General features: G+C 39.0%; 1 protein-coding gene and 1 long non-coding RNA gene across 29 annotated transcripts in view; one reads left to right on the top strand and one right to left on the bottom strand.

Annotated features, from left to right (window-relative positions):
• The window catches only part of R3HDM1 (R3H domain containing 1), a 188065-nt gene that overhangs the window by 8163 nt on the left and 152528 nt on the right, over positions 1-27374 (bottom strand). For all 27 annotated transcript variants that reach the window (XM_054548547.1, XM_054548549.1, XM_063712428.1 and 24 more), the window contains 2 exons: positions 4720-4823; positions 4022-4194 (listed from right to left, as the gene is read on the bottom strand). In XM_054548547.1, coding sequence (XP_054404522.1) covers positions 4022-4194; positions 4720-4823 — 277 coding nt within the window. The remainder of the gene's footprint in view (positions 1-4021; positions 4195-4719; positions 4824-27374) is intronic.
• Positions 20128-27374, top strand: part of LOC129057970 (uncharacterized) — a 104175-nt gene continuing 96928 nt past the window's right edge. The window contains exon 1 of one of the 2 annotated variants that reach the window (XR_008522747.1): positions 20128-21992. This is a non-coding gene — a long non-coding RNA (uncharacterized LOC129057970). The remainder of the gene's footprint in view (positions 21993-27374) is intronic. The other variant, XR_008522748.1, reaches the window with a different exon arrangement.

Below are 27374 nucleotides of genomic sequence, written 5' to 3'. Positions count from 1 at the left end.
TTAAAAAGTTCATGTTATATATTTGGGAAAGGAACACCAGAGAAGTAATGTGTCCTTCTCAATGGATCACATCAGAAGGAACCTGATGTCTATCTGTCATCACAGTATTGGTGATATTTACTTCGACTGCTTTGTTAACGTGTTGCCTATCAGGTTTCTCCACTGTAAATTAAAATTTTTTTCCTTTGTTTTAAGTATCTTGTAGGGAGATACTTTAAAAAAAATTCTGCTTTTCCTCAGAATTTCACCCACTAGTTTTGTAGCCTCTAGTGGTGACTCTTGCCTGATGGTTTCTTGGTGGTGATCTTCTAATTTCACGATTCTACATTTATCACTTTACATTACACTAAAGTAAGACAGAGCTTCATTTTCCATTTATTGATTTTTATCAGTATGGACTCATGAATTCTTATTTTATTCTATGGATGATCATTCATTTCTATCATTGTTTTATGCCCCAAACCTCCACTCCTGATCCTGTATTCTTCAACACGTCCCTATTTTTCTTCCATCCCTTCCTTACTTTCTGGCACAGCCAAGATGGCCTACGCCCATCTGGTACTTTCCCTGCACCAACTCTGGCAACAGTTATTTTTCTAAGGAGCCCTAGTTCCTTTTAATGGTGACTGGTTATTTACAAACTACCATCTCAATAGTAGGTGTATCTTATTCTTTTCAGTATTACACACTTAAGGGCGTTTTCCTAAATGGCACAGTAATAATCAGTTACCCACTGATGAATGTCAAGACTGTTTACAGTTTTTCAATATTACAACAGGGAAAAAAGAAATATTGTACACATATTTTTGCACTTATTATTTAATTTTTACTGGATAAAGTTCCAGAAGCATATCTGTGGATCAAATTCTACATTTTGAAAAATGTCTCCAAAGTGCATTCCAAAGAGCTGTACCAATTTACACTACCACAAAGAGAGTCCCAGAGCTTATAACTTGATCTTTGCCAAACTATTACTATGGCAGATTATTGGTCTTCCTGAATTTTCCCAATTATATAGATGAAAAGTAGTTTTATATTTTCATCTGTTTAATGGCCATTGGTAGTTTGTGAGCTGATCTGTAATAACTTTTGTTCCCCTCCCTTTTTTTTTTGAGATAGGGTCTCACTCTGTCACCTAGACTGGAATATGGTAGTGTGATCACAGCTCACTGCAGCCTCTACCACTCAGGGTCAAGCAATCCTCCTGTTTCAGCCTCCCGAGTAGCTATAGCTACAGGTGTATACCACCACACCTGGCTAATTTTTAACTTTTTTATAGAGATGGAATCTCATTATGTTGTCTAGGCTGCTCTTGAACTTCTGGACTCAAGCGATCCTTTCTCCTTGGCCTCCCAAAGTGCTGGGATTTTTTTATTTTTATTTATTTTTTTTGAGACGGAGTCTTGCTCTGTCGCCCAGGCTGGAGTGCAGTGGGGCGATCTTGGCTCACTGCAAGCTCCGCCTCCCGGGTTCACGCCATTCTCCTGCCTCAGCCTCCTGAGTAGCTGGGACTACAGGCGCCCGCCACCACGCCCGGCTAATTTTTTGTATTTTTAGTAGAGACGGGGTTTCACCATGTTAGCCAGGATGGTCTCGATCTCCTGACCTTGTGATCCTCCTGCCTCGGCCTCCCGAAGTGCTGGGATTACAGGCGTGAGCCACCGCGCCCGGCCGGAAGTGCTGGGATTACAGGCATAAGCCACCATGCCCAACCACTGTCTTTTAAATAAAGTTAAAACCTGGCTGGGTAAAGCAGCTCAAGCCTATGATCCCAGCACTTTGGGAGGCTGAGCCAGGTGGACTGCTTAAGCTCAGGAGTTTGAGACCAGCCTGGGCAACACGGCAATATCCCATCTCTACAAAAAAAAAAAAAAAAAAATTAGTTGGGCATGGTGGTGTGCATATGTGGTCTCAGCTACTCAAGTGGCTGAGGTGGGAGGATGGCTTGAGCCCAGGAGATGGAAGCTGCAGTAGGCCCAGAACATGCCACTGCACTCCAGCCTAGGTAACAGAGCCAGACCCTGTCTCTAAATGATGAGCCCAGGAGGTTGAGGCTGCAGTAAGCTGATTGTGCAAATGTAGTCCAGCCTGGGTGTCAGAGGGTAACCTTGTCTCAACAAAAGATAAAACCTTTTAATTCTATAAAATTTCAAGTACATAAAAGTATAGATAGAAAAGCACAATGAAATTCCATGTACCCATCATCCAGGTTCAACTGTGATCTCCCCTGCTTTGTTTTTCCTGAAGTATTTAAAGCAAATCTCAGCATTTTACTTGTAAATATTTCAGTATACAAACACTTGTATCTAATGGACAACTCTTTTTTTTTTTTTTTTAATTTTAGACAGAGTCTCGCTCTGTCACCCAGGCTGGAGTGCAATGGCATGATCTCGGATCACTGCAACCTCCGCCTCCTGGGTTCAAGCAATTCTACTGCCTCAGCTTCCTGAGTAGCTGAGATTACAGGTGCCCGCCACCACATCCAGCTAAGTTTTGCATTTTTAGTAGAGACGGGGTTTCTCCATGTTGGCCAGGCTGGTCTCAAACCCCTGACCTCAGGTGATCTGCCCGCTATGGCCTCCCAAAGTGCTGGGGTTATAGGCATGAGCCACTGTGCCTGGGTTTTTTTTTTTTTCAAAGAGTTGGGGTCTCCCTCTGTTGCTAGGGGGCAATGCAGTGGCATGATCGTAGCTCACTGCAGCCTTGAACTCCTGGGCTAAAGCAATTTTGCCTCAGCCTCCTGAGTGGCTGGGACTACAGGTGCACACTGCCATGGCCGAATAATTTTTTGTATTTTTTATAGAGATAGGGTTTCACCATGTTACCCAGGCTGGTCTCGAACTCCTGAGTTCCAGGCCTGCCTTAGCTTCCCAAAGTGCTGGGATTACAGGCATGAGCCACTGCGCCTGGCCTTAAAAAATGTCTTTTGATCATTCAATATCCAAATAAGATCCATACATTATATCTGATATTATACCTCTTGAGTCTCTTTTAATGTATAACAGACCAAGCTCCTATTTCAAAATGCCATCTATTAAAGTAATAGGGCCAATTTGTCAAGTAAAATGTCCCACTGGTATCAGGTAATTTGCTTTTGTTTCTTCTTATATTTCCCATAAACGTAGCTAGGGTTAGAGGCTTGAATAGATTCAGGTTCAAATTTCGGTAAGAGTGTATCATAAGTAATGCTGTGTACTTCCTGCTATACCACATGAAGAGGTAAATAATGTTTGGCTGGCCTACTTTTAGTGCTGTTACAACTGATCAGTGGATTCAGGGCTGTCTGTCTAATTCATCCATTTAAAATACCCCTCAAAACTTTTTTGTTTTTTTAAGTGAGCAGTTTCTCAACCAAAACTTTTTAATCCAATATTTTTAGGATCTGCTGATGATTTTCTGGCAATTTTCTAATTCTACCATTGCTTCTGCATTTATTAACTGGATTATTCTACAGAGAACATTCTCTTATCAACTATTTGGTTACATTAATATATACTCATATGGGAAAGGTAGGATAAATGCTTATTTTTCTTTACCAAATTTTAGATCTAGTTTATCTTTTGAAGTTAAAAAACATTTTTTGAATACGCAGAAGTTAGCAAATAATATTTAAATACTGATTCTTTTTTTCCTTCTTTTTTTTTTTGAGATCTTGGCTTACTACAACCTCCACTCACCTGGGTTCAAGCGATTCTCCTGCCTCAGCCTCCTGAGTAGCTGGGATGCATGCTACCACCATACCCAGCTGATTTTGTATTTTTGCATGTGCCACCACACCCAGCTGATTTTGTATTTTTAGTAGAGATGGGATTTCACCATGTTGGTCAGGCTGGACTGAAACTGGGTGATCCCCGTGCCTCAGCCTCGCAAAAAGTGCTGGGATTACAGGGGAGAGCCACCGTGCCTGGCCCAAATTCTTTTATTAATCTGGCTGACAGGATTTCAAATTCAAGCCTTATAAGTCAATCTTAGGTAACAAAAATGTAATGTTTCAAAATGATAATGAACAAAACCATCTTACCTGGACAATACTGTCTACACTGCTAAATTCTACACACTTCTGTCCTCTCTGGTGATCACAGTAATATTTGTTTTGTTTCCACTGCGGGGGTGAGTGGGCACAAGATTGTGGATTGTTTGGTACACTGAGCTGCATCATCACCATCCCCCCACCAGGTGGCGGTGGTGGTCCAGCTGAAAATCAGAATTAGGATGCTACAGTCAGAATATTTTAGCAACTAGTTGGTGTTTCTCTGAACACTAGGATAACAGTAGTAACTTTACATTTCTGAATAAAATTTTACTATTAACTAAGGAACCAGGTTGAAGCCCTAGTGCATCATACTACAAGTATTGTGTGTTTAAACAGGCATTAAGATGGACTCTGTAGGCCTCAACATCTCACTTATCATAATGGTAAGTTGGAGTAAACAGGAACAGCTGGAAGAGTAATGAGAGAAGGCGTAGGAAATAACCCTAGAGAATATCAATACTTCCGAGAAAGGAGAATCAGGATAGTACTGTGATAGCAGCAGTAGAAGGAAAGGAAGAAGTGGACTGCACATGTTAACTATGATTCAGTACAGCACCCTCAATATTGTGGGTGTATTTCAGCACATCACAAATTGAGAACCTTTTTGTAGAAATGCCTAAGGAAATTAATCGAACTATTTCTCATATGAACCAATCATTACCTTATTTTCACTGATTTCTTCATACCTGTACATTGGTGGCCTTGAAGCTGCTGGGAACTGCATGGTGAAGTGGTTCGAGGAAACTGTACTTGTTCTGATGCTGGATGTTGCAGGTAACCTACTGAAGAGCTATGGAAAAAACAAATACAAAAACACAGCATAATGAGAGGAGGATGACTATAAAGATGAATGGGCCGGGCGCGGTGCTCATGCCTGTAATCCCAGCACTTTGGGAGGCCAAGGCGGGCGGATCACGAGGTCAGGAGTTCGAGAACATCCTGGCTAATACGGTGAAACCCCATCTCTACTAAAAATACAAAAAATTAGCCGGGCGTGGTGGCAGGCGCCTGTAGTCCCAGCTACTCAGGAGGCTGAGGCAGGAGAATGGTGTAAACCCGGGAGGCAGAGCTTGCAGTGAGCCGAGATTGCACCACTGCACTCCAGCCTGGGCACCACTGCACTACAGCCTGGGCGACAGAGTGAGACTAATTACTAAGAACAGAGGAAACAACAGAACATGTTCTGACATAGTTAACAAAATATTGACAAAAATTAAAGGCTATTAGTGTGAAACCATTAAGTTACTCCTGTATTTTTGAACAGTTAGTCTTTTTTTTTGAGATGGAGTTCTGCTCTGTCACCCAGGCTGGAGTGCAGTGGTATGATCTCAGTTCACTGCAACCTCTGCCTCCAGGCTTCAAGCGATTCTCCTGCCTCAGCCTCCCAAGTAGCTGAGATTACAGGTGCCTGCCACCACACCTGGCTACTTTTTGTATTTTTAGTAGAATGGGGTTTTGCCATGTTGGCCAGGCTGGTCTTGAACTCGTGACCTCAAGTGATCCTCCCGTCTCAGCTTCCCCAAATGCTGGAATTACAGGTGTGAGCCACTGCACCTGGCCTGAGCAGTCTTTCAGACTCAAATTAATATGGGGTTTGTCATAACATTATCTCTGAAGTTTTTTCTAGAAAATTTTTTTATAATAGTTAAAAACCACAGAATGATACTATTCTTTCTGAGAATTCATGAGTAACTGAGAACCATAATTTATATCTAAAACTCTATTGTCTTTGTCATTTTAAAAAGCTGTCTTACAAAAAACAGTATTTCTTAATTTGGTCGGAATAACTTTTTGCACCTGTGTCTCGTATAATTGCGTTAAACTTTGTACACAACTACTGAATTACAGAGAATACAGGAAGACATGTTAAATGACAGCATGATGATGCAATCAGTAAAATCCAGAATATGGGAAACTCTAAGATAAATGTGTAAAAACATAAGCAATATTTGCGAGGTGGAAGGAAATACAAATATTAACCGGATATTTGACGTAATTAATGAATTAACCTCAATATTTTAAGATATAAAATGATATTAGTTATGTGGGATTAAAAAATCCTTCAGGGATACATATACTGAAATACTCATGGATATGAAATACTATGATGCCTGGGATTTATTTCAAGCTAATATTGGAGGGAGAAGAGGCAGAGATTTATATGAAAACAGATTAGTAATTACATAATTGGTGATGGGCATATATGGGTTGAGTATACTTCTGTTTATATTTATATATGTTTACAGATTTCCATAATAAAAAGTTAATTCTGTCTTTCAGGCTGACAGTTAATAAGAATTAGTAAAGCTTTATGCATTTTTAGGGGCAGTAACTCAGAGCGGCTCAATAAAAGGGAAAAAGAGATATAAAGGGAGGATTTAATAGAAAGTGATTTTGGATCATAAGTGAAAACAGTACTTTCTGAAATTTATGTTAATTATGATTGTAATGTGTAATATAAGTATTAGCTACCTGTGGAAATAATACAGCTTAAGTCTGTAAATGTGCCGAAACTGAGGAAAACAGAAAGGTTCCCATAGGTGGAAGGTTTTTTAGGCTCTGTTCTAACCCATGTGAACAGCTCTCCTGAGCCATGCCCCTCACTCTGATCTTTTTCGCTAAGGTCTGAGACATGTGGGTGAAAGCAAGCCATCCTACAAAGGGCAGGGAATACTCAGGTCGGTCACTGAGGTAAGCAATATAGCCCATACTCTACTAAACTACAAACTGCGATTCCATTTTACCACTCGAGTGGGTTTCTAGCACTAGATACCCGTTAGGTAAATGAGTAAGAATCAAGTTTTAGAATTATGTAAACGAGTTCCAGGCCTCTACTAATCTTCTGAGAGATATTTAGATAATTCAAGGGACATAGACTAGACAATGAGACACCCTCTTAAATCACTTAAACACTTTAGAAAAAAGAAAGCATAGAAGTCAGTATTTACACTCTCTTTAAAAATACAAATATATTATACCAGAGATGAATCAGTTCTGTAGTAATTTCACAAGTTTCTCCTCCTTTGGAAGACAGGAGGGAAAGAAGGACTTTTAAAGTAAAGCACCAGGCCTAGTCATTCAAAGTTGATATCCTACACCCTTTAACAGAAAAATGAAACATCAATTTCAAATAATCCCATTTATCCCCAAACTTCCTGAAAAGTCCTGACATAAAACTATGAATATGTAAACTAAAAAAAAATCAAAATATCCACTTTCAAATGTATTAAGGTCACTGCAATAAAAATTATTGCCAATATATTTTTCCTGTTTAGGAGCTGCCTCTTCTCTACGTAAGGTAGAGCCAGGCAAACTGCCGTGAAATGCTTGAGAGATTGATGAATGACATTATAGGATATCCCACAGGTTTCTTCTGAGTTTTTTTTTTTTTTTCGAGATGGAGTCTCCCTCTGTCACCTAGGCTGGAGTGCAGTGGTGCGATCTTGGCTCACTGCAACCTCTGCCTCCTGGGTTCACACCATTCTCCTGCCTCAGCCTCTCGAGTAGCTGGGACTACAGGTGCCCGCCACCACACCTGGCTAATTTTTTTGTATTTTTAGTACAGATGGGGTTTCACCATATTAGCCAGGATGGTCTTGATCTCCTGACCTCGTGATCCACCTGCCTTGGCCTCCCAAAGTGCTGGGATTGCAGGCGTGAGCCACTGTGCCCGGTCCTTCTTCTGAATTTTTTACAGTGATCATCTTATTCCTTTAACATTAGAGGGTAATTCAGAGAGATTCCCCTTCTCTCCAGTTAATTATTTCTTCAATCTTACTATGTTTTGGAATTGAAGCCATGATTTAAAAAAATGACAAATATAATGTATTTTTAAAGTTAGAAACTTACTTTATCAAAGTGTGATTTTATTTTATTTATTTATTTATTTTAAACAGACAAGGTCTCACTCTATTCCTCAGGCTGGAATGCAGTGGTGTTATCATAGGTTACTGAAGCACTGAACACTTGGGCTCAAGTGATCCTCCTGCCTCAGCCTCCCGAGTAGCTAACTACAAGCGCCCACCATTGCTTAATATCAAGCAATATCAATGCTTGATATTAAGATATATTCACTAGATCTTGCAAATTCAAGTGACAGTACATTGCTATTTTAATGCCTTTGACATTTAATACCTGACCTAGGGCAAAGCACCACGTATTTGGGTGTCAGAAGGGAGCACAGGGCTGTGTTCCAACTCTACTTGTTATTCGCTATGTGAGTCTGAACATGTTATTTGAACTTCAGCTCTTTCATCAACAAACATGCAATTAGCACTTAAACATGCGATTAGCACTTGCCTTACCAAACTATGATGAAAGATTTGGCCAAATAATTCAAAGCATAAACAGCCAAACATAAAAATGTACAACTTCATTAATAATCACAGAGCCAAATTAATACATGTTGCCATTTATGAAATGTGAAAACAATAAAGCAGAGTCAGTACATATTGGGACTGTGAATCAAAGATTCTGGCAAAATGTACCATGGACCTTAATAACAGTCACATCCTTTAACCTACTAATTCCCTTCTAAGGACTCATGCCAAGGGAGTAATTAAAATTGCTTACAAGATGGCTCAATAAAGTAAAAAGATATGACCTAAATGTTCTGCAGTAGGGTAAATATACTATTGTATATTCATAAAATGTAAGAGTATGATCATTAAATTATATTAATGAAATTTTTAATGGGATGAAAAAATTTTTACTATGACCAATAAGTGAAATATATACAGTAAGATTTCAACTACATTAAATCTCTGTAAGAGGCTGGGTGTTGTGGCTCATGCCTGTAATCCTAGCATTTGGGGAGGCCGGGGAGGATGGCTCACTTGAGGTCAGGAGTTTGAGACTAGCCTGAAACCCTATCTCTGCTAAAAATACAAAAATTAGCTGGGTGTGGTGGTGCATGACTGCAGTCCCAGCTACTTGGGAGGCTGAGGCAGAAGAATCACTTGAACCCGGGAGGCAGAGGTTGCAGTGAGCCGAGATGGCACCACTGCAGTCTGGCCTGGGCGAAAGAGCGAGACTCTGTCTCAAAAAAAAAAAAAAAAAAAAAAGCATGCATGCATTTTGTAATTATAAATAATACTTTAAAAATGCTTTTTGAAAACTGAAAAGTTTAGCTTTTAAATATTATAGTAGAAAGTTAATTTCAATGAAACAATCTGAATTTGCTTCAGAAAACTTCAGCAGATGTCAGAGTATGGCCATTTGAAGATGTTTATGCTGATATTCTGTAATATAAACCTTCAATTCAGCCGGGTGTGGCGGCTCACACCTGTAATCCCAGCACTCTGGGAGGCTGAGGCAGGTGGATCACTTGAGGTCAAGAGTTCGAGACCAGCCTGGTCAGCATGGTGAAACCCGTTTCTACTAAAAATATAAAAATTAGCTGGGCGTGGTGGTGGGTGCCTGTAATCCCAGTTATTCAGGAGGCTGAGGTTGCAGTGAGCTGAGATCACACCACTGCACTCCAGCCAGGGCAACAGAGCAAGACCCTGTCTCTAAATAAATAAATAAATAAATGAATAAATAACCAATTCATTTGTGGGTCAGATGCTCAACTAGGCTTGTAGTCTCTGGAAGAAAACACCAACTTTCTGCCTCATAAACTTTCTCAAAGTCATAGGGATTTCCATTTTATATATATTTTTTGTGGTGAGGGTATATATACCTAGTATAATATAAACTTTCAATTAATCAGAATTTGACTATATGCTCAATTAATGAAAATAAATGTCAAAATCTTTAATATATAATTTTTTGGGTTTTCCTTTAAATGCTAATAGCTGATTTATCTGGGCTTTCTGGTTAAATGCTCATATTTATAGAAGCATTTATAGCTCATCTATTCCCTAATGTGAGCCATTTAAAAAAAACTGAATTTGACTAAAAAATGAAGTATTAAAAAAGGGAGTGGGGACGCCTGCCCTAAGATTGTTGCTTTCACAGAGCACTGAATGTACCTTTGTGTTTCTTGGCAGCTAAGATAAAATGGTGAGCCCAGGCATTATATAACTGCCAGGATGATAAGGAAAGCAAGCAGTTAAGCCACTGGCAGGTGCTGGATTGCAGAATATCATAATTGTATTCTACAACAGATTTACAGCATGCAGTAATTATAGAGAAATCCAGTCTTCCCGTATCACATATAAAACATACTTCATGTTTTACTAGGAAACTTAGAAGCTGGGCTGGAAATCTTGCCCAAAGAGGATTATTTCCCATTTAATAAATAGGTAGGATGCAGAAGTACCTACAAGAAGGGCTAATATATATTCCTTAAAAATGAGCTCTGAACTTTTTAAGTACTTAAACAAGTATTTGCATGAAACCTAAAAAAGAGTCTATATTATATTTTTAATGGAAAAGATGCCTTTGGCTTGAGAAATTGGAGGGTAGGTATCATAAACACAATTCACCACAAAGATGTCTCTGATGCTCCTGGAGAATGACTGATCTTGAGATGGGGCATATTCTGACCAGCCCATTAGGATGAACCAGCCATCATCAAGCAGCATATTAGCAGATCTGTTAGAGACAGCACTTTAGTGGGTCAATGAAGTGATAGAAAACACCTGCTAAACAATAATTTCAGTTTTAGTACAGTTGATTCTATGCTGCTCTCTTTTGCCACCTCTTAAGTCTGTTCCTAGACTGAGATCTCTTTACTCTTTATATGTTTTTCTTTTTTTTGAGTCAGAAGTCCTGCTCTGTCACCTAGGCTGGAGTGCGATCTTGGCTCGCTGCAACCTCCACCTCCCAAGTTCAAGTGATTCTCTTGCCTCAGCCTCCCAAGTAGCTGGGATTACAGGCACACACCACCATGCCTGATTTTTTTTGAGACGGAGTCTTGCTCTGTCGCCCAGGCTGGAGTGCAGTGTCATGACCTCGGCTCACTGGTTCGGCTCACATGAACTCGGCAAGCTCCTTCCTCCTGGGTTCATGCCATTTTCCTGCTGTAGCTGGGACTACAGGTGCCCGCCACCATGCCCGGCTAATTTTTTGTATTTTTAGTAGAGACGGGGTTTCATCATGTTAGCCAGGATGGTCTCGATCTCCTGACCTTGTGATCTGCCAGCCTCGGCCTCCCAAAGTGCCGGGATTACAGGTGTGAGCCACCACACCCGGCCATTTTTTTGTATTTTTTAGTACAGACGGGGTTTTGCCATGTTGGCCAGGCTGGTCTCAAAACTCCTGACCTCAGGTCATCTAACCACCTTGGCCTCCCAAAGTGCTGGGATTACCAGCATGAGCCACTGCGCCCAGCATTTTTTTTTTTTTTTCCTGAGACAACGTCTTGCTCTGTCGTCCAGGGTGGAGTGCAGTGGTGCAATCATAGCTCACTGCAATCTCAAACTCCTGGCTCAAGCCACTGTATGTACATACCACATTTTCTTTATCCACCCGTTGATAGACACTTGAGTTGCTTCCACCTCAGGGTTTCTTTCTGAGGGTGATGAAAATGTTTTAAAATTGACCATGGTGATGGTTGCACATATTAGTAAATACACTAAAAACTACTGAAATGTACATGTTAAGTGAATTGTATAGTATATAAATTATATCTCAATAGAGCTGTTTAAAAACAAGATAAATAAGAACATGGCAGAATGAATAAAAATGGTGCATACAGTAGTCACCCCTTATCTGTGGTTTTGCTTTCCTTGGTTTCAGTTACCCTCAGTCAACCATGGTCCAAAAATATTAAAAATGCAAGAAATAAACACTTATCTGCCCAAGATGTGAATCATCCCTTTGCCCAGCATATCCATGCTGCCTATTAGTCATGGACACTGTTTGCTCCTGACATTTAGCTATCAACACTGTCACGACTTGATGATCTAGATTACCTGAAGCAAATGATCCTCCTCCCGACATCCTGTTGGAGAGTCAACAGTAGCCAAACACTATGTCACAATGCCTACAATCATTCACCTCACCTCACTTCATCTCATCACATACGCATTTCATCATCTCACATCACCACATCTCACATCATCATCTCACATCACATTTATATGTATGTACGTGTATATATTTACTTTATTACTATTTTTTGGAGATAGGGTCTTGCTCTGTGACCCAGCAATGCAGTGTTAAGATTGTAGCTCACTGTAACCTTGAACTCTGGGGCACAAGTGATCCTCCCACATCAGTCTCCCAAGTAGCTAGGACTACAGGTGTGCACCACTACACCTGGCTAATTTTTATAGGTTTTTTTTTTTTTTTTTTTTTTTGGTAGAGATGAGGTCGTTATGTTATGTTGCCCAAGGCTGGTCTCAAACTACCAGCCTCAAGTGATTCTCCCATCTCCGCGTCCCAAAGTGTTGGGATCACAGGCGTGAGCCACTGTGCCAGGCCGATGTACAATATTTTGAGAGACCATATTCCTGTAACTTTTCTTACAGTATATTGTTATCATTGTTCTATCACTAGTTATTAATCTATCACTGTGCCTAATTTATAAATTAAAACTTTATCAGAGGCATGTATGTATAGGAAAAAACATAGTACATACAGGGTTCAATTCCATGGTTTCGGGCATTCACTGGGAGATCCTGGAACATATACCCTCTGGATAAAGGGGACTACTGCACATGAAAGGTATTTACAAAATCCTATTGTATGAAATCACCCACAAAAAGGTCGAGACTTAGGAAAATTAATAGCATGGGAAATTCCACATGAAAATATATTGCCATCATGTGTCTTTTCTCTATATTTTTTTGTAAATATTTCATGGCTGCTATTTCAAATTATTTTTTAGATGGGAGAATAGGAACAAGTGTATTCTTCTCAAGCAATAATGGATTCATTTGAAAAGCAAGCCATACATCTACTACAGCTTTTAGTGACTACTAGAAGCGATATCTTTGAAAAATTTATGAACAGTTGTCAAGGTGTGTTAAGTCATTTGGTTTTCTGCCTTTTTAAACCACCCGACATCTTATTGTCAATGGCAGTTAAGCAAGTTTCCTGAACTTAATAATATTACTTAATAGACATGTGCTCTATTCACTTAAAATGCTGTAAGTCATCAATAAAATCCATTTGTGAACTACAGCAGCCTGAGTATCAAACATTTATTCTTCTGAATTGAAGAAACTGGAGCAATTAACACAGAACAAACACCTTTAAAACTCACTGGTCCCACTATTTGAGAAACGGTCTGTGACAACTAAGTAAATCTCACTATGACTTAAGCTAAACTTAATCAGCCTAGCAGAAAAATGAATGGAGAAGAAAATTTAAACTATTCAAAGGTTACTAGGTTACGCCATGTTTTTTTTTTGCATCTTTTAATTTGGATTCTTATGTTAATAATAGCACTGTTATAATTTGTTTAGCCACAATTTAAATTCTGGGGTGGATTATCTTTGTGATAAAATTTTAGAGGTGGAATTTAAAAGTACAGCAATTTTGCATTTTGTTAAATATCCCGACTGATTTATAGAAAAATGGGCTTGATATGCCTAGCAACCAGCAATGGTTAAACGTCTCTATGCACAGTATTGCTAACTATATGTTTTAGCCTACTTTTTTGTGTTAAAGTTGCCTTAATTCTCATTTTTTGGATTGCTGGTAAGACAACATTTTCCCCATGTGAAAACTTACTATCAGTTTTCTTCGAGTAACAATTTATCTTTATGGATTATTTACTTGTAGTCTCACTGTTACCATCTTAGAACACAGAGAAGTGATAAAAATGTTCTATACAATAAGCTTTTATTAGGCATACTTATCACATTTCCCCTGTATCTTGCTTCTTTCCTTTGAATATTAGTCTTAATATAGCGGTAATGGATTTCTATATTTACAAAACTTTAAAACGTTCTTCTACTCTGATAATGTACTTGATATCTTGACTAATTCACTGAGAAAAGCAAAGCAATCAGAAGAGAATTTCTCTCGCTGCCATATCTATCCACCTACCCATATCTGTATCCTTATACTCTCCTTGTCCTCGTTTACTGCCCATGAAATCCTCTGCACTGTTATCTAAGGCTAATCTGCTTCCATTTTTGTGGTGGCTCTCACCCTCCCTGGGGACCTTACAACTCTCTCTCCCGTCCCTTGTAGAGGCAAATCTTCTGTATCTACTAAGCCTTTCCCTTCAGCATACAAACACATGCATCTTTCTTTCAATTAAAAAAGGATCCTCTGTCTTGACTTCATCCTCTCCATATACGAATCCAATTCAATGCTCATCCTTATGAAAGCAATTCTCTTCAAAGGCTGTCTCTATTTATTGTCTTCAATTCCTCTCCTCCCATTCTGTTAGCTTTTTTTCTCCGAAAGTCTTCTTCATATTTAGGCCTCTCTTCAAATGATTTTATTATTTTTCGGGGTTTGGAATATCTATCTTATCTATCTATCTATTCTTTCTATCTATCTATCTATCTATCTATCTATCTATCTATCTATCTATCTATCTATCTAATCTGAGTGTAATATTGTTTGGATGTGTGTCCCCATCTAAATCTCATTCACAATGTAATCCCCAATGCTGGAGGTGGGGCCTGCTGGGAGGTGACTGGATCATGGAGGTGGTTTCTAATGGTTTAGCACCATCCCCCCTTGGTACTGTACAGTGAGTTCTCATGAGATCTGGTTCTTTAAAAAGTGTGTGGTGCTCCCCCCACTCTTCTCTTCGTCGGGCTCCAGCCATGTAAGACGTGCCTGCTTCCCTCTTGCCTTCCGCCATGATTGAAGTTTCCCGAGGCCTCCCTAGAAGCCACTATACTTCCTGTGCAGCCTGCGGAGCTGTGAGCCAATTAAACCTCTTTTCTTTACATTACCCAGTCTCAGGCATTTCTTTACAGCAATGCGAGAACAGATGAATACAGAGTGCTTAGAAATATATTACAGTTTAAATTAAGTATAATAACAAAATAATTATCTATGTAACTTCATTCAGATTGGGAAACAGAACATTGCTAGTATCTTAGAAGTAACCCTGCCTTGGCTGGGCACGTGGCTCATGCCTGTAATCCCAGCACTTTGGGAGGCTGAGATGGGTGGATCACGAGGTCAGGAGATCGAGACCATCCTGGCTAATATGGTGAAACCCCGTCTCTACTAAAAATACAAAAAATTAGCTGGGCGTGGCGGCGGGTGCCTGTAGTCCCAGCTACTCGGGAGGCTGAGGCAGGAGAATGGCGTGAACCCGGGAGGCGGAGCTTGTACTGAGCCGACATCGTGCCACTGCACTCCAGCCTGGGTGACAGAGCGAGACTCCGTCTCAAAAAAAAAAAAAGAAGTATCCCTGCCTTCCCGTCTCATGCACCTCTAACATCAGAACCCCCTCCTAACACAGTTTTGTGATAAGCACTTACTTTTTTTTTTTTTTTTGAGACAGAGTTTTGCTCTCTCACACAGGCTGGAGTGCAGTGGCACCATCTCGGCTCACTACAACCTCCGCCTCCCAGGTTTAAGTGATTCTTATGCGTCAGCCTCCTGAATAGCTGGGATTATAGGCATGCACCACCATGCCCGGCTAATTTTTTGTTTTTAGTAGAGATGGGGTTTCACTATATTGGTCAGCCTGGTCTCAAATTCCTGGCTTCAACTGATCTGCCTGCCTTGGCCTCCTAAAGTGCTGGGATTACAGGCGTGACCCACTTTGTCCGACCAGTACTTACTCGCTTTTTATTTCTTGTATAATTTTACCACATATATATGTATCCCAAAAGAACATAGTTACGTTTTGACTGTTTTTGATCCTAAATAAATGGAGTAATATATTTTATGACTGTTTCTTAATTACTCAGTATCATATCTGTGAGACTCAACCAATTGGATACAAACAAGTAGTTGTACTTTAGTAATTTTCTTTGTTGTATAGTAGTGTCTGAAATGAATACATCAAAATATACTTACACATTTTATTCCATTTTATTTGGATTACTTCCAGTATTAGGCTAAACGTTGTTGCTACAAACATTCATAAACACATCTCTGATACATATCTGTCAAGGTTTTTTTAAAGGCAGATGCTGGTAAACTTTTTCTGCAAGAGCCAGCTAGTATATATTTTAGCTCTGAGGAACACATGGTCACTTAGGAGTTAAAAAATAATAATCCTTTAAAAATTTAAAAACCATTCTTAGATTGTGGGCTGTAGTTTTCTGACATCTGTTCTAAGATATAAACCATATGGAGTACAAATCTTCCACATCACAAGATGGTTTTGGGCATAAAGGTTTTACATGTATTTTGTTGGGATTACAGGAATATGCCACCACATCCAGCTAATTTTTTGTGTTTTTAGTAAAGATGGGGCTTCACTATGTTGGTCAGGCTGGTGCAACATAGTTATTTGGACTTTCTTTTTATTGTTTTTTTGTTTCCCCCCCATCTCTCACCTCTGGCTGAAAGGAGTTTTTAATCATTTGCTTTTTAAAAAATTTTTTTTGATTAAATTTTAACATTTCAATATGACTCTGTAACAGGTTTTACAATCAGTTAGTTCAAGTCTACCTTTATCCCTCCATTAAATGCCCTGTAGCCTATCTTACCTTACAAATTCTTACTCTTGTTTTTAATAATTTGTTAGTTTTACAGTATTTCTTTTCACTTTATCTAAAACTAGTCTTTGTTTAACCTATTAGAAAAGAAGGCTAGGCAAGGTGGCTCACATCTGTAAACCCAGCAGTTTGGGGGACTGAGGTGGGAGGACTGCTTGAGCCCAAAAGTTCGACACCAGCAGGGTAATACAGCGAGATCCTATCTTTAAAAAAAATTAAAAAATTAGCCAGGTGTGGTGGTGTGCACCTGTAGTCCCAGCTACTTGGGAGGCTGATGCAGGAGGATAGCTTGAGCCCAGGAGGTTGAGGCCTCAGTGAACCAGGATCACACCACTGCATTCCAGCCTAAATGACAGCAAGAACCAGTCTCTAAGAAAAAATTTAAGACTCAGATTATTTTATAGTTTTATTGAGGTATAATTTATAGAAAATAAACTGCACATAAAGTATAGAATTTAAAGAGTTTTATGTATATGCACATCATGAAGCCTCACCAAAGTTGCCTTGTGCCCCTTTGTAGTCCCATCTTTCCTTCTTCCCCATAAACTCTTCCCAGCCTCCTGGCTCCAGGCAACCACTGATCTGTCTGCTGTCAACAGAGATTAGGTTGTATTTTCTATAATATCAATGGAATAATATGGTTTATATACTTTTTTTGGCCTGACTTTGTTTTCTTTTTTCACTCAGGATAATTATGAGATTCATCCATGTTGCTGTTATCAACAGATCTTTTTTTTTATTGCTAAGTAATATTCCACTGATGAATATACCATGGATTGTTTATCCATTCACCTGTGGGTGGACATTTGGGTTGCTTCTAGTATTCATTTTTCTTAAATACTTGGAAGTGGAATAATTGGGTGAGATGGTAGGAGTATGTTTAACGTTTAAAACAAACTGTTTCCCTAGGTGGTTGGTTTGAAAATTCTTGATTTATTATACACACAAGCCCTTGTCAGAAGGACAAAAATATATTTGGTTTTTAAGCCTGTATATTGCTTACCTTTTATTTGTATTCTTTTGTGTACCACCAATTTCCATTTGGTATCATTTTCCTTCTGTCTGAAAAACTTGCTTTAACAGTTCTCACAGTGCGGGTTGGCTGGCAATTAATTCAGCTTTTGTGTGTTTGAAATCTCTGTTTCTGAAAAATATTTTTACGGGTATAGAATGCAAGTTTTCTTTCTTTCACTTCTTCAAATAAAGATGTTGCTCCACCGTCTTCTGGCTTGTATTGCTTCTAAGTCGGCTGACATTCTTAACTGTGTTCCTCTGTATGCAATGACTCTTTTCCCCCTCTGGCTGCTTTTAAGATTTTCTCTATAACTTTTTAAGATGTTTTCTTCACATTTCTTTTGCTTGGATTTGCTGAGCTTGTTCGATCTGTGGGTTTATAATTTTCATCAAATTTTGAAAAACTTCAACCATCACTTACTCAAATATTTTTTGTTCCCTTTTCTCTCTTTTGAGGATGCCCGTTACACATGAATTAGCCCCTTAAGAGCAATGATGCTTTGTTAATCATTTTCCCTCTCTGATTTTTATACTGGCATTGTTTCACAGTCAGTTTCAACTCACTGATTTTTCTCCTCATTATTAGCCTTAGTTTCCTGATTCTCTGCATTCTCAGTAATTTTTGATTGGAGACAGGTAATTTCTGATTGGAGTCAAGACTAAATTGTGAATTTAACCTTGTTGGGTGTTGGATACTCTTGTAATTTGTAACAGTATTTTTGAGCTTTGTTCTGGACCACAGTTAACTTGTCTGGAAGTAATTTAATTCTTTTGGGTTTTGCTTTTATGATTTTTTAGGCAGGACCACAGCAGCCTTTTGTTTTTAAATGTTTTTGTAGGGGTGGGCAACAGGAAGCTTAAAGCCAAACAGAGCAGCCTTTAATCTAGGACCAATTTTCCTCCACATTGAGATAGTGTCCTTTTAAGTCCTCTACTTGTTGCTTCCTGTATTATGAAGTTTTGCCAGTGGCTGGTAGGACTACAAATGATTACTGTCCTTGGGTGAGTTCCAGGGATTGTTTGTGTCTGCTCCTTTTGAGTGGTTCTTTTCCTGGCCTCAGGTAGTTTTTGCGAACATATGCACCAATCTCTTCAACTAAGACTCAAGGAGGTCCCTCCAGAGATCCTAGAGCTCTCTTCTCTTCAGTATTCTGCCCTGTAAACTCTAGTTACCTTGGCTTCCTTAAGTCCCAACTCCATCTCCTAACTCAGAGACTCTGGTTGGGTTCCCCCTCCCTAAGCTGTGTCTGGGAAACATTCTTGTGGCACTAAGCCGGGGCAATCCTAAGACTCACTTCTTTTGTTTCTCCCTCTCAGGGTTTACTGTTCTTCAATGTCCCATGTCCAATATCTAGAAACTATTGTTTCACATAATTTCTGGCTTTTTGGTTAAGGTAGGAGTTAAATCCAGTCTATATTACTCCATTTTGGCTAAAAACAGGAGTCAGGAGGATGCAAGTTTTAAAGATCCTTTCTTCAATATCCCTCATAGTGGCCCTGATACCACGTAAGATGCCAAAGTCAGCACACTCCCAAGACCTGGAAATTATTCAAAAAATAAAATACACAGGATATGCTAGAGGGACACTTCCAACACATACCTCTTCTACCTTGTAAACTGGGTTGGCCTATCTCAGGGGACTGCTTGTTATACAGGTTGCTTGTGGCCTCAAGAAATATCTAAAACAGCAAGTTTGGCAATAGCCATTCAAAACCTTAGGCAGTAAAAACAGTCGCTGTGGATTTTTAAAAACAATTTGGAAAAGTTTAAAATTTACTTGAGGAATAAAAGCTGTAAAAATCTAAACTGAAGAATAATTCAAAAGTAGGCAGGGAAGATTTAGAGAATCATTCCTTTTTGTCTCATATTAAATTAATTTTTTTTTTTTGAGGCAGTTTCGCTCTTGTCCCCCAGGCTGGAGTGCAATGGCGTGGTCTCGGCTCACTGCAACCTCTGCCTCCCGGGTTCAAGCTATTCTCCTGTCTCAGCCTCCCAAGTAGCTGGGATCACAGGCGGGTGCCACCAAGCCCGGCTAATTCTGTATTTTTAGAAGAGATGGGGTTTTGCTATGTTGGCCAGGCTGGTCTTGACTCCTGACCTCAGATGATCCACATGCCTCAGCCTCCCAGAGTGCTGGGATTGCAGGTGTGAGCCACTGCACCTGGCCTAAGAATTCTTTTCTCCTTTATACAAGTTCTTTCTCTTCTAGTTTTCAAAGTAGTTACATCTTTCCTCTTTTTGAATAAATACTATGACCTTTTGTCCATAATACTTCATGAACCATCTGAACTTGTTATTTTTTCCTTAAGAGTCCTTTTTACTTTACCACATGCTATCTCAAGGTTACAAATGACCTCTTCTGGTCACATCCAGTGTTTTTTATTCCCTTTAATGGTCTTCAACTCTCTTCCTTCCTCACCCCCCACAACATCTGACTATTAATCTTTGAAATCTCCTCGTATGTTGGCTTCCACACTCCTTTTTCCTAAGTTGTTGGTCTTCATTTGTGACCACTGCCTCTTGGTCTTTTTTTTTTTGCTGGCTATCAACCATCTAGTACAGGAGTTGGCAAACTATGGCCTATAGGCAAAACCCAGACCACTGCTTGCTTCTGTATTGCCTCCAAACTAAGAATGGTTTTTACAGATGAACATCTGAAATCAACTTGATAACAAAGAAAACTAACTTTGAACCCCAATTAAGTAAAATATTATCTGCCAAACAAAATAAATCCATTGTGCTCATTATTATATTTTGAATTTTAGCAATAAAAATTTATGGAAACTTATTTTTCCCCTTGTTATATAAATACCTAAATAGAATCCATAATTCTGTATTTTGGCTTACAAAGCCTCAAATATTTCCTATTTGGCCTGTTTCAGAAAAAGTCTGCCGACCTTAGATCTAGTAGGTGTGTTAAAGTAAATGATACCCAAATAACAGTTACAATGATTTTCAATCCCAACATGTATTGCTGCTAGTGGGGCATTACCCATTAAGATATCTCAAATCTTTCCTTAATCCTCACTTAACGTAAAATATTTGTTTCTTCTTTCAAAGTGCACCCCAGATTAATCCCCCTCCTACTGTCACTACCACAGCTGAGGATGCCACCACCTGATGCACATAATACGATATCCTTCTGCCTGGGGGTTCTTCCCACTTCAAGTTCACTTCAAAGACTGCTACTGGACTAATTTTTGACCTTTTTTTTTTAAAGAGTCTCAAACTAATTTCTTTCTATCCTAACCTAAAATTCAGATGCTCTATGGAAAGAGGTTTAAGCATAATGTTTGTTTATTTTTTTTGAGACCGAGTCTTGCTCTTTGGCCCAGGCTAGAGTGCAATGGCATGATCTTGGCTCACTGCAATCCTCCTGGGTTCAAGCGATTCTCCTGCTTCAGCCTCCTGAGTAGCTGAGAATACAGGCATGTGCCACCACGCCCAGCTAATGTTTGTAATTTTTAGGGTTTTGCCCTGTTGGCCAGGGTGGTCTAGAACTGACCTCAGGTGATCCACCTGCCTTGGCCTCCCAAAGTGCTGGGATTACAGACGTGAGCCACTGTGCCCGGCCAAGCATAATGTTTAATAAGACAAGCAAATTGCAGAATAAAAGATTCATAAAGACTCCACATGACACAAACAAAAACAACACTGATCTCCACCTTAGAAAAAAAAAATGGCTGGGTGTGGTGGCTCTTGCCGGTAATCCCAGCACTTTGGGAGGCTGAGGCGGGCGGATCACTTGAGTTTCAGGAGTTTGAGACCTGCCTGGCCAACATGGTGAACCCCGCCTACACTAAAAACACAAAAATTAGCCAGGTGTGGTGGCGGCAGCCTGTAATCTCAGCTACTTGGGAGTCTGAGGCAGGAGAATCGCTTGAACCTGGAGGGCAGAGGTTGCTCAGTGAGCTGAGATCTCACCACTGACCTCCAGCCTGGGCTACAGAATGAGACTCCATCTCAAAATAAAAAAACAAAGACAAACAAAAACTCTAGTGATTATATTGGTGTATAGTGACTGCTTTCCAGAAAGGGCAATGGAGGTAGAATTTTACTATTTAACTCCAGATATTTATATATGGTTTATTTATTTATTTTTGAGACAGAGTCTTCTTTTGTTGCCCAGGCTGGGGTGCAGTGGCACAATCTCGACTCATTGCAGCCTCTGCCTCCCAGGTTCAAGCTATTCTCCTGCTTTAGCTTCCCGAGTAGCTAGAATTACAGGGGCCCACCACCACATCCAGCTTATATATTTAATTTAAAAAGAAAATCTCTTTCTTTACTTCTGTTTTTTTTGGAGACAGGGGTTCTCTCTATTGGAGTGAAGTGGTGTGATCTCAGCTCACTGCAACCTCAACTTCCTGGGCTCATCCCACCTCAGCCTCCTGAGTAGCTGTGACCACAGGTATGCGCTACCACGCCCAGCTAATTTTTGTATTTTTTGCAGAGATGGGGTTTTGCTATGTTGCCCAGGCTGGTCTTGAACTCCTGAGCTCAAGCGATCCATTCACCTTGGCCTCCCAAAGTGCTGGGATTACAGGCATGAGCCACCATGCCCAGCCTAAAAGAAAAATTAATAATGGAGTTTTTACAAAGTATAAAATCAAACGTTAAAAAATTTGATTGCTAACATGGTTCATATATATGTACGCACACTGAAAAATGACTTTGGTGAGGTACATCAAAATTTATCAGTGATTATTTCTGGGTGCTAAGACTGTGGTTGATTTGTCATCAAACACTTGAAATTTCAAATATTTTCAAATTTTCTACAATGACTATGTATGTTTAACCAGAAAGACCTAAACAAGGTACATAGAGGAAAGACTGTTTTAATAGACAAAATACAGATATAAGAGAAGTATTTTTCAACAACAGAAACTCACTGAGAGGCTGAGGAAGCACCACAAATACTCAGTGTGATCAATTATGGATAAAGGGGTTTTTTCATGAAATGTTGCCTCTCTTATTCCTTAAAGGTACCTACTTAAATAATTTAAATCCAAAGTATTACTATTATCACTCATTTTGGTGAGTTCACAAAAATGAAATAGCTAAAGCACCTTCTTCCCTTCTCCTTTAACATTTTTTGGTGAATAAAACAATTTACTAATAAATTTTGCTAATAAACACATGCCTACAAAAATGGTAAAAAAGAAAAAAAAACCCAAAAAACCAAAAACAACAACAACAACAACAAAAAACCTCTTTTATATCCACTAAAGAAGAAATGATGTTCTGAAAAGGCAATGTTTTAGCAGTGAAAGTAACTTTTTTTCTTTTACATTTTATTCCTTCAACAGTATCTTTCTTCATCTATTCTGTTAGTGCTACAAAATCATACATAGGTTATCAGCGCAGATATGCTGTAGAGTATATTGGTTTGCTCAGTTTAAAAAATATTTTTATTGGTGTAAAAACACTTAACACAAGATCTATCCTCACAGAGTTTTAAGTGTATAATACAATATTTATCTGTAGACAAAGTCTTGTACAGCACATCTCTTGGACTTATCTTACAAAATAAAAATTTTATTTCTTATTACATTTTATTTCTCTAAGATGTTAGTAACTTCATTTTTAAGAACGAGAGAAGTAAAACTTTACCAAAAGATATAGTTCAGATCAACAGACTTATTATCAACAATTATTTCAAAGGATAGCTGAGGCAAACAAAAAACTGAAAATGTAAAACTAGAAGCTTAGGAGAAATAAAATGAATACAAGAGAGGTATCACAAGTAGGACAAAAGGGACACTAGAGAAATACTAGGATACAAAAATGAGGAAAAACAGACTGTGGACAGAAAAAAGGGAAAAAGACTTGAAAGTAGGTTTTCTTTTTCATAATTTCATAAAGATTCTGTGAAACATTTTTTAAAGGTTCTTAAAAAAAGGATACAGTCTTTTCAAGTTCCTCTCTGTATGCTACCCCTTTGAGAATATAGATCAAAGACAAAGGTATTATCGTTTTGAATTTCAAGATAAAAATAGTGAAAATGAAAGGCAAAATAGGAGAAGAACCGGTAAAAATGAGAGCATTTTGAAGATATCCAACTCACTTGCCCACTTTTGAAGACTGCTGGTATCAAACTAATTTTCTCTCCACACTAAGGACTGAGAAAAATCTCATGAGTTGTTGTAAAATTAGTGTCCCTGACTAGTACTTTGCTCGCTTAAAGTGACAGTATATGTTGACTTGTATCAGGCTGTGCTCAATCTTCGTAATGATAAGTAACAACACAATCCAATCCAAACACAAAGTTGCCTCAGTGAACTGAAAGGATGAGCTGAAAGTAGACATAATTCAAATTCTACCTTTCTACACAAGGAACCTCTGTAAGAAAACAATTTTGCTAAGCAACCCAAGCTAAGTAAGACATTTTTCAAAACACTCACTTTGTGTTCTTATAGGAATCTTATTCCTTACAATCTTGTAATAAAATGAAGGCTACTACAGTCCATTTAGCATCTAAAACATAGTAAGACGGTATGGATCAAGACCCTGTAACCTAGAGTTTAAGATACACTTTCCATCTAAGATCTAGAAATTTATAAACTTGTTGATATGTAGTAATTTATAGTTTTATGTCAGGACACTGGATTTCAGATGAAAATCTACTAATAAACAGTGACAGACATCATGACTTTTCTGCTAATGTGTAAAGTTTTACTGGGCTATAGCTACTTGTGGACAGCTGACGGCATGAATAAAAACCAGACTAAAGGGCTGGTTAGTGTAGGCCAGAGGGTTTCAATTCTTGGCTCCCACTAGAATCACCTGGAGGGCATTAAAAAATAATGTTGCTCAGGCTTAAGATCAGGGCCAGACCAATTAAATGAAGATATATAGGGTTGAAATTTCAGTGTCTACACGTAAAATAGAAACAAATACATATTCTTATCCTTCTTAGAAGGACACTGTGAAGACAAACGAGATTCTAGAAATGTAAAAACTTTGCAGTATTTGTTTTTGAGAGGGAGTCTCGCTCTGTCAGTGGTGCCATCTCGGCTCACAGCAACCTCTGCCTCTTGGGTTCAAGTGATTCTCCTACCTCAGCCTCTTGAGTAGCTGGGATTACAGGTGCCCGCCAACACACCTGGCTGATTTTTGTATTTTTAGTAGAGATGGTGTTTCACCATGTTGGCCAGGCTGGTCCCCAACTCTTGGTCTCAAGTGATCACCTGCCTCGGCCTCCCAAAGTGCTGGGATCACAGCCATGAGCCACCATCCTTGGCCCTTCGCAGTATTTCTTGATAACAAAACACTATTTGAGAAGTGTTTACCATTTTCCTGACCTTGGGTAACATGATCATGAATTTCTTTGGCTTTCAGTTTCACAACAATTCTGTCCACTATGCTTTTTAAAAAACTTGGTTATCATATTGAGAAGCCAAGAGAAAGGAAAAAAAAAATCCCCCAAAACAGGAAGATAAACTCATTCATCATCTCATGAATCCACCAATCCAGCTGCCTTTCCATCTTTTTCATAACTTTGTCATGTATTTCGGATGTTATTTTAGGACTTTCTAGAGTGGCCTCACATACACATCTGTGAATTTCCTCTTTTTCTGGATGTACTGTATTGTTGATTCATTAACACTGAACTGATGGCCGGTACCAACTCATGCTTGAACACACAGCAGAGCTTTCTTGTGCTTAGTAACACAAGACAGAAAATCAGCATTGTTTGGGAGCCATTTCAAACAAAAACCAAAAAAGTGTGAACAACGTGGCACTAAATAGACTGAAAAGGACAATTGTTTATAATAGAAGAACTGAAACAGGGAGGCAGCATGTGCCTTGTTTGACCTCAGATGGGAATGTGCTTGCCTGATGACTCAAACTTTTTTGCCACACTGAACATGTCCACGAATGAAAAAGAAAGTACAATAAGTATCAATTTAGGGGTTACAAATAATTTCATCAAATAGGCAAATTTGCAAATACAAAGTCTACAAATATTGAGAATCTGCTACACATATTTTTCTTTATGTAACTCTGAAAATTAACGTGATTTATTTTTCATTTCTCAGCTGAGTGTTCTTGTAAAAATGTAGACTTCAAATTCAGTGAGGTAAACAAAAAGATAACTTTTCTTAAACCCAAAAAGGTAGTGTCTTTGTAAAAGACACTACTGGTTTGATGAGCCAGAAAAGAACAATGACGTAGATTCATGTTACACAGAAAACATATTAATCAGGAAAAAAGTCACACTAAAAAAATTCACATCTTACTACATTTAGTCTAACTGGGAATAAGAGCCAAAATAAAAATATTTGTTGCTTTAAGGATAAACTAATGATTCTGTATGGTTTCTTCAAGCTTTCATACTTGCTTTTTGGAGAAGTATTCACTTATTACAATGATCTGGAACAGAGCTCAGAAACAGGTTAAGTGCTAAAGACATGTGAACTATTAAAACGGATGTAACAAATCCCTCAAAGACACCATAACTGTTTTTCTTTTTCTGTTTGTTTTAAACACGAGAGCTACCCTTTTAATAAAATTTCAAGTGTACAACACAGTATGACTATAGGCAAAATGTAGTACAGCAGATTTCCAGAGTTCATTCATCTTGCATAAAAGAAATGTTATATCCACTGAAGAGTAACTCTCCACTTCCTCCTCCCTGCAGCCCCTGGCAACGACCATTCTACTGTCTGCTTCTACAAGTTTGACTATTTTATTTTATGTATTTTTTGAGACAGAATTTTGCCCTGTTGCCTAGGCTAGAGTGCAGTGGCACTATCTCGGCTCACTGCAACCTCTGCCTCCCAGGTTCAAGTGATTCTTGTGCCTCAGCCTCCTGAGTAGCTGAGACTACCGGCACCACCATGCCCGGCTAGTTTTTTGTAGTTTTAGTAGAGATGAAGTTTCACCACGTTGGCCAGGCTGGTGTACACTCCTGACCTCAGGTGATCCACCCGCCTTGGCCTCCCAAAGCGCTGGGATTATAGGTATGAGCCACTGCGCCCAGCCAAGTTTGACTATTTTAGAGGTCATACTGTGGAATAAGGCAGTATTTGTCCTTCTGTGACTGGCTTATTTTACTCAACATAATGTCCTCAAGGTTCATCAACACTGTTACATATGGCAGGATTTCTGTCTTTAAAGGCTAAATAATGTTCCATTACAGTACATATATAACCTTTTTTTCTTTCAGAGAGGGTCTGGCTCTGTCGCCTAAGCTGGAATACAGTGGCGTAATCATGGCTCACTATAGCCTTGACCTCCCAGGTTCAAGTTATCTTCCCACAACTCAGCTTCCTGAGTAGACTAGCTTCACAGGTATTTGTCACCACACCCAGCTACTTTTTAAATTTTTTGTAGAAATGGGGTCTCCCTATGTTGCTCAGGCTGGTCTCAAACTCCTGGGCTCGAGCCATCCTCATGCCTTGGCCTCAAACAGTGTTGGGATCACAGGAATGAGCCATACCCACATTTTCTTTATCCATTCATCCACCAATTGACATTTAGGTTGTTTCCACATCTTGGCTATTGTGAATAATGCTGCAATGAATATGGAAGTGTAAATCTCTCTTCGAGATACTGAATTCAATTCTTCTGCGTAAATATCTAGAAGTATTTGGAATTGCTGGATCAAATGATAGTTCTATTTTTATTTTTTTAGGAACCTCTGTACTGTTTTTTCCATAGCAGCTACACCATTTTACATTCCCAACAACAGTTACAAGGGTTCCCTTTTTTCCACATCCTTACCAATACTTATTAGCTTTTGATTTTTTTGATAATAGCCATTTTAACAGGTGTGAGGTGATATCTC

The sequence above is a fragment of the Pongo abelii genome, chromosome 11, assembly GCF_028885655.2.
Source record: "Pongo abelii isolate AG06213 chromosome 11, NHGRI_mPonAbe1-v2.0_pri, whole genome shotgun sequence".
NCBI classification, from domain to species: Eukaryota; Metazoa; Chordata; class Mammalia; order Primates; family Hominidae; genus Pongo; species Pongo abelii.
Note: the sequence above shows the minus strand (reverse complement) of the source record. Positions and strands in the feature narration are given on the sequence as shown.